The 14,751-nt window shown below is 58.8% G+C and overlaps 1 protein-coding gene across 1 annotated transcript; it reads right to left on the bottom strand.

Moving 5' to 3' along the window:
* Positions 1-6,914: 6,914 nt before the first annotated feature.
* Positions 6,915-13,232, bottom strand: LOC137154911 (aspartate aminotransferase, cytoplasmic-like). The gene is made up of 9 exons (XM_067550764.1): positions 13,121-13,232; positions 12,086-12,267; positions 10,592-10,715; positions 9,739-9,851; positions 9,526-9,618; positions 9,281-9,431; positions 8,471-8,636; positions 7,555-7,697; positions 6,915-7,241 (listed from the first exon to the last, which is right to left on the bottom strand). Exons 1-9 carry the CDS (start codon positions 13,230-13,232, stop codon positions 7,066-7,068), a joined length of 1,260 nt encoding a protein of 419 aa, XP_067406865.1. The 3' UTR covers positions 6,915-7,065.
* Positions 13,233-14,751: the final 1,519 nt, after the last annotated feature.

Here is a 14,751-nt window from a genome sequence, read left to right as displayed (position 1 = left end):
CAACCTGGTGCGCAAACAAAAGGCTCTGCCTCCCTCACTCTGAGTAACGCTTGATTGTGTGTGTTGTGCCATTGTTTTGACGGGGCTTCTCAAGAAGAAAAGCATCACTCACTTGTGAGTAAGGCTGGCAGAGCTGAGCCTTAGCAGACAAACAAAACAAAAACACACAAGTCCCGTTCCAATTTGCATTCCAGAGAGTGGACAGATGCCCCAGAACATAACTGGGTGGTGCTACTCATTTGAGATCAGTGGGAGATTTTTGTCCAAGCTAGGGATGGGTGAACTCTAAGTAAGGACCCGTGGACCTGGCTGACAGGCAGACATTGCTGTGCTGAGCAGCTGAAATCTCACAGCTCTCTCAGCAAGTGACGGCTGAAATAAAGTTATACAAATTCTCTCTCATCTGCAAGACTGATGCATCACTCCTGCCTGTCGGCATTTCTCCCCAGGCACGCGACACAGAGGCGTGTCTCCGGGCTTATCAGAAGTGACTGCGCTGCCCAATGGAAGAGCTGAGGCGCTGAGCAACATTTCATGCAGCTGTGGCCACACACTGCCTTGCTGTTCATCCCGAGTTACTGGCAAGGTCTGTGCTTCCCCGGGCTTGTCTAGCAGAGACGCACCGACAGGAAGCTCTTCTGCAGCACAGCTGAGGTTTTGTCTGCCAAGAGGCTGGCTGAACCCAGCTGCTTCAAAAGCACTGAAGTTAAACGCAGACAAGCCATGTGACAGTGACTCGTGGACAGGATGGATCAGCCAGTGATGACCTGTTCTGTTCACTCCCTCTGAAGCACCTGGCACTAGCCACTGTGGGAAGACAGGGCACTGGGCTGGATGGACCATTGGTCCAACCCAGCCTGGCCATTCTTATGTCTCCATATAGCATCTTATGCAGGAGATGGTGGACGGGGACCGGGTGGCAAAGGGGACATGCGGCTTTTCATTTCCTGGTGAGCCAGACATGCTGATACTGACGGCCCTTCCTAACCTACGGCTAACGTGGGGGCCTGGATGGAGGAAATCTCCCTTCAGAGCTGGCTCAAGATCCTGCGTTATAAGCAGGACCCTGGTCAGCTGAGTCAGCAGTAAAACCAGTGGGGCCTTGGAGGCTCTGAATTGCTAAAGGGATCTTCCAACACCACAGGGGAGAGGTGTGCTTGGCAACGGGGACCCTGGAAGGGGTTTACCTGCTTCTGCCCATTCTGTACCGAGGCTGGGGAGAGGAGACAGGGCTGCCTATATCCAGGACTGCTCATCCAGATGCAGACCCATGTAGAAACCAGCTGCTGGCAATGTCAGTGGGGCAGCAGGTCGCTGAGGGCAGCCACCTGTACTCCTGGAGCCGCCTAGGCAATGGGGATTGGCAGAGTGGAGTACGGTTGTAAGGTAATGATGCTGCTACCTCCTACACCCAGTCTGCTTAATTAGCAGGTAATTAAGGAACATTGTAAACACAGGTGGACACAAGTTAATTGCCTGAGATGACAGGGTAAGAGGTTACCTAGTTACTGTGCAGTGGCCATGCTATTATTAATGAGCAGTAATTGGGAAACTTGCCCCTGGCCTAATCCCAGTGACCGATTGCAGTGGCATTGAGCGAGAGATGAATTGACCCAGTGCTCTTTATCCCCTGGTATCTATGCCTGAGTCAGTCCTGCACAGTCACGGGCCAGCAGCACGTGAGGAGAGATTTACAGAAGGGATAGCAAAAGGGGAGCATTTCAGCCCTGCACAGCGCACCAGAGAACCTTTGTCATGCACACAGAGGCTTTAGATAAAACCGCCATAAGCCTGGCTTGCATCTGACCCATGCTCACTGCCAGCATAGAAACGGGTCGTGGTCTGTATGTGATGGCCACTACAGGGAGCAGATCACACCTTGGAGCGGCCCAAGGGCCAAGTGGGTCCTGCTGGGGTCCCGCATACAGGAGTGTCATCTCCAGGGGCCGTGCCTCTGGGTACCTGTGGGCTGCAGGGTAGAAATCTATGGGCCCTCTGCCCGTTCCAGCCGTAGCTGCGTGGTGGCATCATCTTTGAAGTGGGGAGAGTGGGGGCGAGTTCACGTGACAAGTTGCTCGCTCTGGTTTTCCGAAACTTCCAACTGGAGCATTACTATTCATTCAAACCTCTCCTGGGAGGCTTTTCAGATGAGTTCATTTGCACCGTGTCTAGAAAGCCCCCGTTTCTCCCCCAAGACACTTCTCCAAAGCAGGCTCTCCATATGATGTGTGGGCGACAGGGACCGTGCCCATGGGACGGGTGTTGTTTGACCCTTGGTGAAAGGCATCACAATCAATAGACGAAACCCTTCACATCTCTGGTTAGTTGCCAGCAAAGCAGCCTGAGAGGCAAACACAACATGAATTATTTGTTGCAATGTTGCTATGTTTCCATCTCCTTTCATGTTTTCTTCCACCTCTGTTACTTCATCAAAGGACCAATTAGTGCACAGTAAAAACAACGCAAGTCCTGTAGCACTTTAAAGACTAACGCATTTAATTTCTGCGGGCATAAGCTTTCGTGGGCTGTAACCCACTTGGTCAGATGTGCACAGTGTTATCTCCCTTCCCCTGCGTTCCAGTACTGACTATTCCACAGCTTTGTAAAAGCCCAGTTAAGGGAGTTAAAGCTATGAGCAACGAAAGGACCCATGTCCTGCAGCACCTACTCAGACTGTGTAAGGCAGTGCCATGGGAACCACACTGAGACAAGCCTAGTGGCTCAGTGGAGGGACCATCTCCCTGACGAACTGTAAAATGCAGGCCCCAGGGCTGGGTCTTGGGTTCATTAAGGAGCTGGTGATAGCATTGGTTGTAAGAACAGGGTTGTTCCCACATCCTGTCCTTGGGAATGAGATTTAGCCTTCCGAAATGCACCTTGTGGGTCTGTCTGGACACAACAATATGAAACGGCTGTAGCTTTCCGTTCCAGCGGTAGCGCATTTCAGTGGTGGGTGATAGCCTGTACTGCTTGATGCACAGATGGAGGGGTGTGTACGGAGATCAGACAGATAGATGCCTTCAGTAAAAGGAGAGGGAGGGGTGTCCAGGGGGCTTGTGAGACTTGTAATTAACCTTAGCAAAGTGCTTTTTAGTAATTACCCTTTAGTCAAGGGGATGAAAGAGACTCTAGAAGGACGACGTAGCATCAGTATTCTGCCAAGACCCGGATGTTGAGTGCAATGCCCAGGAGTAACATTCAAATGCAACCGAATCTCAGCATCAGCTCCTCACTGCAGGTAGCAGGCAGGCATGCAAAGCAGCAGTGCAAAGTTGCTGTGGTGCATGCTGGGTAATAAGACGCCCCTGGGTGTGTGGGGCACATGGGAAACGTCTATTATTTTTTATGAAAAGTGTCCGTGCCACAGCTTCCGCCTTCACTTTGGCTTTGTCACCCACTGGGTGCGGAGCGGACAAGCTGGCTGAGAAACATGCATCGCCTTTGCGTTCCCATTCCACCCAATGGCCCTGAATCCTGGGTCCCTAATCCATGCTGGCGTGGTTTGAAGAGACCGCCCTGCAGCTCTGCAGCGCTCCCAAGAGGGGAAGTCTCCAACAGGGGTCCAAGCGCCTTCGGAAGCAGCCGAAGGAGCCAGGGTGAGACGCAGAGGTGCTGACGCCAGGGGCTCCGTCTCAGAGGAGCGTCGCTCAGGTTTCTCTTTGCGCAGTGCATGCCCAGGGGCTGGCTACGCAGGATGCAGGACTGGTTTCACATAGCCAGATCCTGCTTTCCTGTACTGGCAAAAAGCAAACAGACCCCGGGGGGCGGGGGGGTGATGGCTTAATAGGCTATTTATGGCCTGCGTGTGCTTGGTACACAACTTTGGCCCATTAGGGACGCACGACGGGGCTGATGCCATCTTATTCCATTTCCCGCCCCTCATGAGCGATTACTGGAAAAGCAAAGCCCTTAGCTTGTCTTAGTTTATTTTAGTCTGCGGTTACGAGAAACATTCAGACCCTCCCTGCCCACGTCCCCTCCCCACGCTGGCTGGGGACACCGCGTGCCTCTTTAAAGAGCCTGCGCTAGCTGCTAATATCATGTGTCTAATGGATCCAGGCAATTATTCGCCATTAGGAGCGTTAATCACATTCGTTTTGTCACTGCTCATTCAGAAGACCCTCTGCTGTGTTTTCCCCTCGCCTGTCACATGCTGCTGCAACACAACTTCATTTCGCTCAGGCAAACAGACACTTGTCAGGGGATTAGTCACGGAGCACAGTTATTGACGGCGAGACTGCGCCCAGCCTAATTGCTGAAATGTGCATTTAGGGGGGGACAAGATTTTAAAGCTGCCCCCTCCTGATTAACTCTGCCGCTGCTGCGGCTTCTCTCTCCGCGCTGAGCAGGCCCCAGCACCATTGTGTCTGGGCAACTCTTAACCGTGTACGGCTTTGTGCTCACAAACAGGTAGGGCAGGACTATTAGCCCCCTAGTGGGGCTCGGCTGGAGAAACTGAGGCACCGAGAGGCGACATGGGGAGCCTGCAGCAGTGCTGGGGGCTGGCGGCAGCTCTCTGAGTCCCAGGCTGGTACTGTAACCACCAGATCACGCTTCCTCCTTCCGCAGGCACTGCTGCTGCTGCCCCCTTTGACTGCCGGCACCAGCATGCTCCAGCACCCCCCGGCTGACCTGCAGAACTGAGCGCCCCTTGCGTCTCTGCCAAGCAGACTGCTGGGCAGTCCAGCGATCAGCAGAGCATCGCTAGCACCACAGGACATCCCACTGGGGCAGGAGCACGGCCCGGGGAGCACGCCGGATACCTGGGCCAGCGCTGGAGGTGCAGTTTTTCCCAGCGCACCTGTCAGGCAGCAATTAAAATACCAGCATGCCTCCTGCTGGCACGCATAGGGTGCGGTAGCTAATGGCCTTTGTGTCTCATTCCTGGCTGGGCCCTCCCCCTGCGAAGTCATCGAGGGCAGAGATCGGAAACCAGATCAGCTGAAGCACCCCCCCCCCCAGGTGAGTGGACAAGGAGGGGACATACAAGTTTCCAAATGGGCTCCGTGCCCCCAACTCCCGCTGGCAGCTGTGGACTATCCCTCACCAGCCGCCCTTAATGCTCAGGGCTTATTGTCTTACTGGACTTCGCTGGAAGGTCCCTGTCCCCTCACAAGCTCCTCTGCTTCTCTTACTTCCATTTCTTTCCCTGGCTGCAAATAGCTACCTTCCCTCCCTGTTTGGTGGCTCAGCCTCGGGGGGCACCATTGTCTGCCGCAGACAGCAGGCCCCCGTGACAGTGACAGGACGGCCGTGATAGACGGTGCCTGTGAGAACAGACCCAGGGGAGCCGGGCTGCGGGGGAGCGGACACACGCACGCACAGATCCCCCGGGGAAAGGCAGCGGGCGCTGGCAGACTAGAGCTGGTGAGAAAAGGGAATTTCCAGCCCGGGAGAAATGCCACCCTTTGGAACATTTTGGCAGCGGGGCAAGTCCACACAAAGCCATCTGGAAACCTGTAGATGGCAGGATGGAAACGGCGTGCGTCACTAACGCTAACTCCGAGCTGCGCTGCCTGTAGCATGAGACCATGGCCAGGAGCAGGGGCCGTGGAGCAGGTGGGAGAGAGTCTCTCACTGCGTGAGAGGATGTACCCTGCCTGCGGCCAGAATTCAGGGAGGGGAAGAGGGAAGGGGGACCTGAGCTGAGCTGCTCGTGTGGAAGAGTGCAAGCAGCAGGCCAGGGCGGTTTGAATCTCAGCTCTGAGGGAGTCCCCTGCAGTTTATCGTTGAGGCAGGGACCCTCCCTCCTCCCCCCGTTTCCCTTTGACTGAGTCTCTAGAGCCCTGTGGCTTGGCGGGAGGCAAATTGCAGTGACGGGACCCGCGTGCTTTCCCTGGGTGCAGCGGGCCGTGGTAGCACGGCCCTTCACTCCTGCCCTCTCTCCCCTCCTCCATCTCTGGCTTCAGGCCAAAGCAATTTGTTGCCTTGAAGTTACCTTCAGCGGAACCCATTGCAACCAAAAGGCAGCGCTGTGTAATCAGATCGGAGGAGATTCCTCCCCCGCCCTGCGATGGAGGGAGGGCAGCTGTGCAGGGAATGGGTACGGACCCCCAGTAGCCATGCAGCTGGCAGAGCACCGGGCCCAGCCCGCCTGGGAACACCCACACCAGCTCCACCCGGCTGCTTGATGCTTTGGAAACAGACGCTTTAGTGACTGTTCGCCCCCGCCCACGGACGCCCATGGCGTGGGGCGGGCGCTGGATGAGGCCCGTGGCCTCCACGGCAGCTGGAGCCAGTCACCCACGTCTCATCAACACGTCTCGTCGGCCCAAAAATGGCCTTTCGACCACGGGGAGAGTCAGCCGGGCTCAAAAACCTGGACTGGGGCTTCGTTTTCAGCCCCGTGTTTTGGCAGAAAAACCTGAACTATTTTGAAAAACGTTGTTGCCCGTGACCAACGTTCATGAGGAGCAGAGGGTGCATTGCTGGCCGGTCCCCTGCCTGTGCTAATGCCCGTTTGCTAGCCAGGGGGCAGATCAGAGTCACCGTTTCAAAACTACTGGTCCCTCTGGTGTGCCGCCCCCTGTCCATCACGCTGCCGGCTGGGTGCTCTCCGCCCGCTGAATCGGGCTCCCCCGCCCCTGGGCGAGGGAAGCAGAGCTGTCTTTTGGTGTGGGTGTGGGGCTACAGCGACCAATGGGCGAGAATAATCCAGGTGGGTGTGGGCAGCGCTGCCCAGCCAGCCAGTGCGCAGCAGGAGGTGGGTAGGGACAAACCGGCCCCTCGTTACACCCACACAGAGCGTTGGGCTCTTTTCTCAGGCCTGGCCCTGAACTGCCGGGCGACCCTGCGTGAGTCACTTCCCCTCTCAGTGCCCCTGGCCACCCTGTGCCGCTCGGCCTGTCACTGCCCGGGTAGTGCTTGGAGAGGTTTTGGTAGCAGGGCAAAGAGCGGATATTCTCACGGTCGCCTTTACTCAGTTAGCAGACGGGGCAGCGCTCCCCGGGGCAGGCTGCGGGCAGAGGCGAGGCGCGCACGCTGCTGCCGGGGCCGTCGGCTCACAGAGCCCTTTCCAAACCCGCGGGATCGAAAGTGATGGCAGCTGCGCTGGACGTGGCGCTCTCACTCCATCTCCTCCTGGCTCAGGCCTGGTGCCCCCCCCGCGGCGGCGCTTACTGCCTCGCTGACGCTCTGGGCGACGTAGTCCAGGTTGTGCGAGTTCAGGCTGCAGACGCTGAACTGGCCGCTCTGGTGAAGATAGATGTGTTTGTGCTTCGCCAGGAAAGCCACCTGGGACGCTAAGACGACACAACAAAGCCTCATTCGTTTCCTACAAACCCTCATTGCGAGAAGGGAGTGTGGCCTAGTGAGCTGAGAATAGGCTGGGAGGGAGGAGTCAAGGGGCTCTAGGCAAGGCACAGTGCCTCAGTTTCCCTGTCTGTTATATGGGTACAGAGACATGGCCCTCCCTCCCAGGGGCACGGGGGCTGGGTCTGGGCCGGCCACAGCAGGGAATGGAGGAGCCGGGGGTGTGTTTGCAAGCTTCGTGCTGTCGCCCAGGATGCAGATTCTCCAGGCGCGGCCCAGAGGAGGGACAGGACGTGTACTTACGGAACAGCCCCATGAAGCTGCGCGTCCCTGCCTGGGCCGTGAGGTGCTCCCAGCTGCCCGGAGTGCCCAGGATCCGCAGCTTCTCCTTCAGCTTCTCCCGGATCAACATGATCTTCTCGACCAGCATCCGGAGACTTTGCTTCCTGCAGGCAGGATTACAGGGGCAGGATTACAGGGACTGCACTTCTCCTTTCAAGGGGCTAATGGCTTCGCCAGGCTGGGGTGGGGGGGCCCTTCCTGAGCGCCCCAAACCCTGCTCACATGGCCTGTCAGGGTTTGCGGTGGCAGAAGGTGTTTCTCACAGGGTGACTGGCCCTGCAAGAAAAGACTGCACCTAGACTGATTCCCTGCTGCCCAACCAGGCTTAAGGAAGGCACCTGGGTCTTATTAAGGGGGAGACAGCTGCAGGAGAGGGGGCAGATGTCTGCAGACACTGCAGGGAATAAAAAGGTCCCTGGAGATCCTGGAGAAGACACCAGACTCCAGGCCCGAGATGGTGGAAGGAAGGCAGATGTTCTGCATGGAGGGGCTGCCCAGTTTGGCCCTGGGATTGAGTTCTATTTTGAAAGATTTTGTGCAGGACTTTTAATACACTGGACCCCAGCAAAGGGCATGCTTTGAATATCTGAACTGTGTGCGCTTTCTACGGGAGCCTGAGTGAAGGGGAACCTGAGGCAGATTTAGCCAGAAGGGGGCACTATAGGTCAGACATACCCTTTGAGAGGGGTTCTCCCCGTGTCTCCTTCCCCCGCCCCAGAGCTGGCTGCAATTGGCAGCATGTGGTTTGCAAAGCACCTTCGGCTGCTCCAGAACGGCCGTGCCCATGTCCCCCTGCGTCCTGCTGGTGGGTGTAAAGCACACGTGGAGTTGGCCTCGCTCACGCAGCACTACAGCCACCGCTTGCTCTGCCCCTTACCACTTGCCCCACAGAGCCCGGTTGCTCAGCACTGTTGCGACAACCCGGGCTCCCACGTTGGCAGGGGTGGCCCACGTCGCCATCACTTGCTTCTGCAGCTGGGAGCGGATTCTGGCCAGCGTCTCATTATCCCTCGCCACCACGATCAGGTTCCCCACCCGCTCATCTGCCCAGTGACAAGAGCAAGGCGGCAGGGAGGACATGCACCCCCCCTACAGGGAGACGACCCCCTCTGCCAGCACAGCCAGCCCTGGCTCAGGCTCTGACCTTCCCACACCCAGCCCCGCAGCCCGCACACCCCACCACGGTTCCTGCCAGTCTCCAGCCGCCCTTTCTGCTGCCTGCAGCGACACCTGGTGTCTTCTCTTGGGCCCAGCATCGTCTCAGGGCACGTCTAGACGTACCTGCTGCTGGCGGGACTCCAGCTCAAATTAGCAGCCGGGATGCTGCAGCATGGCTGCACAAGCCCACCTGGCGCCACCCGGCTGCATCCTCCCTGCTCCTGTTAGTGAGAGTGCCGCTAGCTGGGGTACGTCTACACTAGCTGCCAGTCACCCCCCTTCTCCCTCCCCCTTGTACTCTCGGCACTGAGCGAGGCTGGTCCTCAGGAGCCCCTGCTCGTGTTGCCCTGAGGGGCAGGAGATGTCAGCCCTCCGGGTCCAACCCGTTCCCGAGCCCTGGCCTCCGAGAGCTCTTAGCCGGGAGAAGCTGCCCAAATGAAGCGCCCTGCTACAGAAAGTCAGCATTGCCTGCCCGCCTCCCAGCTCTGCCCTGGACCCGGGCGGCTGCCAGGCCAGCCCAGGGACGCACCGTGCAAGCCGAAGGTTTTCGAGAAGGATTGGGCACAGAAGAGCTCAAACCCGTGGGTCACAAAGTGCCGCAAGGCCCAGGCGTCTCGGTCCAGGTCTCCGGAGGCCAGGCCCTGAGCCGGGACGTCAAAGAACGGGAAGAGGCGCTTCCTCTGGGGACGCAGCAGGGAACGGGGCACACAATGAGACGCCGGCGGCCCCCTGAGCTGGAGAAAAGCCCCGTCTCCCCCCCGCTCTCTGGCTTACCCTCATGGTCCTGGCAACCTCTTCCCACTGTGTGGGGCTCAGGCCGGTTTCCTCAGGAGCATGCAGCACAACTATGGAGCGGTCCGGGGCACTCTGAAAGCAAGAGAGCCTAAGCGGCCAGCACAGCTGCCCACTGCCGGGGCAGCGGAGAGAGAGGATCGGACTTCGGTTTAGGGCAAGATGCACCTGGCAAAATGCCGGCCAGCGCCGTACCTCCAGCACCGCCAGGAATCCTTCTGTGGCCACCGCCAGCTTCACAGGGTCCCAGCAATGGTACGGGCGGATCTCCGTAAAGCCGGCGTCCTGGAACACACACTGGAGGCTGTCTGGGGACATAAACGGGCTGGTGATCGAGATGGAGGGGATAGCCACTGGGTGCTATCCCTGGAAAGTGTTTGAGAGCTGTCTCGTGGTGCTCCCGGCGTTCAACGTTGCCCCACCCCAGCCAGAGCAGCCGTGTGTAGGGAGTCGGGCCTGGTGGGTGTGTGTCCGTGTAGTGAACATGGTTATCGGGGACCCAGCAGTGCCCCAGTGGTTTCTTCCTGTGCTCAGGGTCATGTGAAGAGCTAAAGACACCCGGGGCTTCATTCAAAGTGCAGGTGAGCAAAGCAGAGAGAAGCAGGAGCTGTGGGGAAAGCCGGGGTTCCCAGTCCAATTCCTGATGCTAAGCAGGGGTCCTGTCCATGCCAAAATGTCCCCTGCTCCCAGGACTAGGACAGATGGCAGGAGAGAGCCCCCGGGGGCCATCTGCACTACACACCGCATCTCAGCCGTTACACACCGCCAGCAAACTCAGCAGAGAGGCTGTGGGCAAAGCGAGGCCTGGAGCCAGAACGCTCCCCTCATCCCAGCTTGCATCAGCGCCGCAGCTGCTTGTGAGGTCATCCTCAGGCAGGGTCAGCGTTGAGTGCCCCCCTTTTCTAGCAGTGCTGGTGGGTTGTGGAGCTGCTGTCACACGGTTCAACGCCCTGGGCTTCGCCTTTGTAACAGGAGCACCCGGGGAAGATGCAGCTGCCCAACCTACAGAGCAATGCCGGGACCGGTTTCTGAAGCACACGTCACTTACCCCACTGCGGAAAGGCAATATAAACCACGACGGGACTCGGGCTGTTTCTGTCATACCAGCGCCGGAGGAATTCGGCTCCAATCCGAACAGCTCCCCTCCCTCCGACTGTGTGAACGCCACCTGCCTGGCTTGCGTGGAGACAAGAAGCGACCTCAGAGCTCAAATGTCCCAGGGCTGCTGCATCGCTAGTGAACTAGAACTCGGGCCCCACAAAACACGGCATTCCTGGAAATCCCTGCTGGAGATGAGCTACAAGAAGAGCAGCAGTGCTGGGTAGCACCTGGGATGTTGAAGGACATCCCTTGGTATGAGGAGCCTGTTCCAGACACTGCCCCCGAAGCAGAGAACAGTATTGCTGCAATTTGACAGTCACACTCTACAGCCTCTGCCAGGCAGCCAGACTAGATGGAAAATCCCTGCCCTGACTGGGGGTAAGGATTATAGCTTCTCTCCTTAGAGCATCTCTCGCCCCAGTAGCCCCTTCACCAATGAGGCAGGCGGCAGAAGGGAAAAACAGTGGCACAAAAATGGTCATGATTTTCAATGTTATTTTTCCTCTAAATTTAAGTGAGATTTTCCACTCAGAACTGTGTGTGTAGGAATCGGTGTGGTTTTCGTAGTGCCACTGGGCCTAGCGTCCAGGAGAAGCATTTTAAAACGCTTGAGGACTCCAGATAAGTCATTTTCCTTCCCCCATTGAAACCCAGAGACCTTTTTCTTAGCAATGTCAGTCTGGTGCTGCCTGGAAGACCTACTATGCCAGGTGAGTCACACCCCCCATGTGGGAGACAGGCCCCCTCTGCAGATTTACAGCCTACACAGATACAGCAGGATTATTAGCTCCATAGAGCCACTTAAACCTCTCTGGATTTGCAAAAGCCAGGCCTTCTAGTTTTCCCCAGTTCCCCAGAACTCAATTGTCCCATCAGTCTAAAGACAAAAATCCTGTGTGTGTGTGTGTGTGTGTGTGTGTGGCGGTAGAGGAAGGGGCTCCTGCACGTTGTAGTAAAGGCTTCCTCGGGGTTACCAGGGCTCAGCGTCTGCGAGACAGGAGCACGCCGCTCGGGGCTGGAACCGGCTGCGCACACTGGTGGATTTGTTGCCCCGATCGATGGTAGTGCCAGTCGGCTCGGCCCGTGTCAGTATAACTGCACCAACTCTAGGGAGCTGCATGGTTTTCACCAGACTGCTGCCACACTAGCATTTGTAGCGGTACAAAAACTGGGTGTGACCCAGCCCTGAGAGAGAAGGGACGGGTCTAGATGGAGCAGGCTGACCCCTGAAGGCTTGATGAAGTAGCCAGAGGTGGTTACCATGAGAAGCACTGACCGGGGGGGGGTCAGAAGTGTGAGTCGGGGGCCCCAGGGGGTTTGCCTGCCCGTAGAGGGTAGGGGAGAGCTGGGTGGTTTCTCTTGGGGTCGGGGGATCTTTCCAAACGCACAGATTTCAGCAGCATGGCCTCGGACAGCCAGCAGCAGCTCCCAGAATCCATACCCTGTTCTCAGTCACAGCACAGCTCGCCCTGCCAAGCGCCAGCTCCGTGGCTGCCTGGGTGAAGCGGGGGAACCCAAGCACCGGGAGGTACTCGTGGTCCAGGGTGGGGTCGTCGGCGATCTGCCGCAGGGTCTGTCTCACGGCTGGGCAGACCCACGCTTCGCCGCTGTCGGTCTGGCAGCCTGCAGGCAGAAAGAGCGAGATGGCCTCTGGCAGCCCGGCCCTGGGATGATCACAGCCCCACATACTCACCCCGGCCCCCAGCCAGAAGGACCGTGGTTTGTGAGCACAGGCCCCCCCAGCTCCTGGGACAACGGTGAGAGCCCGATCGCCCCCGTGGCCAACCGGCAGTGGCTGCGCAGACAGCGGGACAAGGTCCGTGCCGCACAGGACACAACCTGTAGGCGCTCGGTGGCTCCTTGCATACACGAGTCTACGGCCTGACAGGCAACCATTTATTTCATTGCACTTTTAAAGGGGGCTTTTCCTCTAAACAGGAGAAAACCAGCCGCGGGCGCCCTACCTGCAGAGACATTTGCAACCCTGCCAGCGCGGCCGGAGTCAGACGAGGGCCGTACAAGACGTCGCCTTCCTCCACTGCCTCTCCCCCCTTTGCTTTCCCCCTCTCCCCCCGTGACTTCGCTCTGCACAGCCGCAGGTGTGTGAGCTGGGGTCTGTTTCACCTCACGCCTCCTCATTAGTTCTGGGGAGGGGGCGCCAGGGGAAGGGAGACGCCCCGCTGAGAAGGTTTGTCACCTTGGCTGTTAACAGACCCCGGGTGAAATCCTGAACGCCATGAAAGCCAATGGCAAAACTCCCCTGGCCTGCGCCAGGGCCAGGATTTCACCTCTTTTGTTCAGTAGGGAGCGAACGTGGCCCGGCCACAGCAAAGAGGAAACAAACCTGGACTCCCGCCGAGTGTGAAAGCCGAGCACAGGCCCACCTTTCGGGCTCCCCTGCAGCCAGACGCCCCTGCGGCCCGGCTGAGGAAAGCGTGCAGGCCAGAGCGAGCGGCGCCCAGCCAGCGGGACCTACCCCAGTGGTCGAGGTACACCTTGTCAGGGGACGGATCCTGCCTGTAGGCATCCAGGAGCCGGTCCGCTCCCCTGGTGAGCGGGACGTCAAGGAAGAGAGACAGAGCGGCCATGGCCCAGCAATGGCCAGGAGGACCCGGTGTGTTTCACGCTGGTCCTTCCCGCGCTCCCACAGGGCCCCCCTGCTACTCCCAGGAGAGCCCCCGCCCCGCAACTGCCCCCGACTCCCCGGGGCCGTGGACTGTTGGGACACGTGTTGCCCAGGAAACAGCTGCCCACTGAACGTTCTGAGCAGCCAACCACGCGGCGGCTGGAAGCCGCCGGCAGCACGGGTGCGCCTAAGTCCCCTTGGCCGGTACCTCGGTCATCCACACCCGGGCCCAAGCCTTTTCCTTTGCTGCATCAAACCAGGCGCCCGGACCCCTGCCTCCCACCCGGGCCGCACGGCGATTCACAAGCCAAGAACGTTGCACGCAGGGGCCCCATCCAACAGGCCACCTACCGCATCCGGCGAGTTCACACGCAAGGGCCGGGGAGGGAGGCGACACGGCTCCCTTGTAACCGTTAGCCCAGCCCTTCGGGCACTGGGCTGAGAGCTGGCAGGTCCACCAGTGAGTCTCCTGCGCGCACACCCCAGCCACGAGGCTACCGGGGACGAGGGAGGGCCCTCTCCCCTGCAGCTTTGTTTCAGGTCCCCTGTGCACGTCCGGCATACACCCCTACACCCAGCTCTCTTCCCTCCGGTTGCGGGTCACCGACCTTCAAGAGAGGGACAGTGCATACCACGCATCCCTCTGAGCCTCTCCCAGGGACCAGCTCAGGGGACTCCCCGCCTGCCTACCTGCTTTGGGGGGTCGCGTCCTTCGGCATCTAGCCCGTCCCATGGCTTGTACAGGGCACCGAACGCGGCTCCGTGCATCGCAGGGCTGTGCCCGTGATTGTCTGGGGTCCAGCACCGTGGTTAGCATCACACCAGGTCCTTCCCTCCACCACCCCCGCCCCCTGTGCAAGACATGAGCTGTAGCGGCAGGGGATGGCATAAGGAGAGAAGCCCGGGGCTGCAGGGAAGCAGCCTTTAAAGGCAGCGTGAGTTGGGAGGAGAGGAACCAGGCAGCGGAATTATTGCCGTGGCATTGGAGTCCCGAGGGTGTGGGATCCGTGGCAATGGAGCGTGAAGGCCGGCAGGACAGCGGGAGTGCTGACTGCCCCTGGAGGAGACGGGTGAAGACGGATAGCACCAGGGGGTCTCCTTTCAACATACCAATTGGGGGAGTGAGAAACCTTCTTCCCTGCTACACCCAGCTGGTCCCCCTACCCTAGGGAGGCTCCTACCCTAACCCCACCCCACCCAGCGCCCCACATCCTCCTCACTGGGTCTTGGAAGGGTGGGGTCCAGGGATCGGCTCCCCAGCTGAGTGGGCCTAGACGTGAGACTGCAGGGAAGTGACAGGGGATCCAGTCAGCTCGGCAGGGCGCAGGGTAACGCTTCTGCTGACCAACCAGTCAGAGCCGTTGCTAGCATCGAGACGCGGTCGGTCTCCGTGCGGCTGACTAAGGGACAGTCCCGGCAAAGGTTGCGGGGCATGCTCCAGAACGGAGCCATCTGGGGAGCAAAGGACGTTTTAGTCAGTG

Source organism: Emydura macquarii, unplaced genomic scaffold, assembly GCF_026122565.2.
Source record: "Emydura macquarii macquarii isolate MOO-44397 ecotype Brisbane River unplaced genomic scaffold, CSIRO-AGI_Emac_v2 contig_1313, whole genome shotgun sequence".
NCBI classification, from domain to species: Eukaryota; Metazoa; Chordata; order Testudines; family Chelidae; genus Emydura; species Emydura macquarii.
This window is presented reverse-complemented; position numbering and strand designations above follow the sequence as displayed.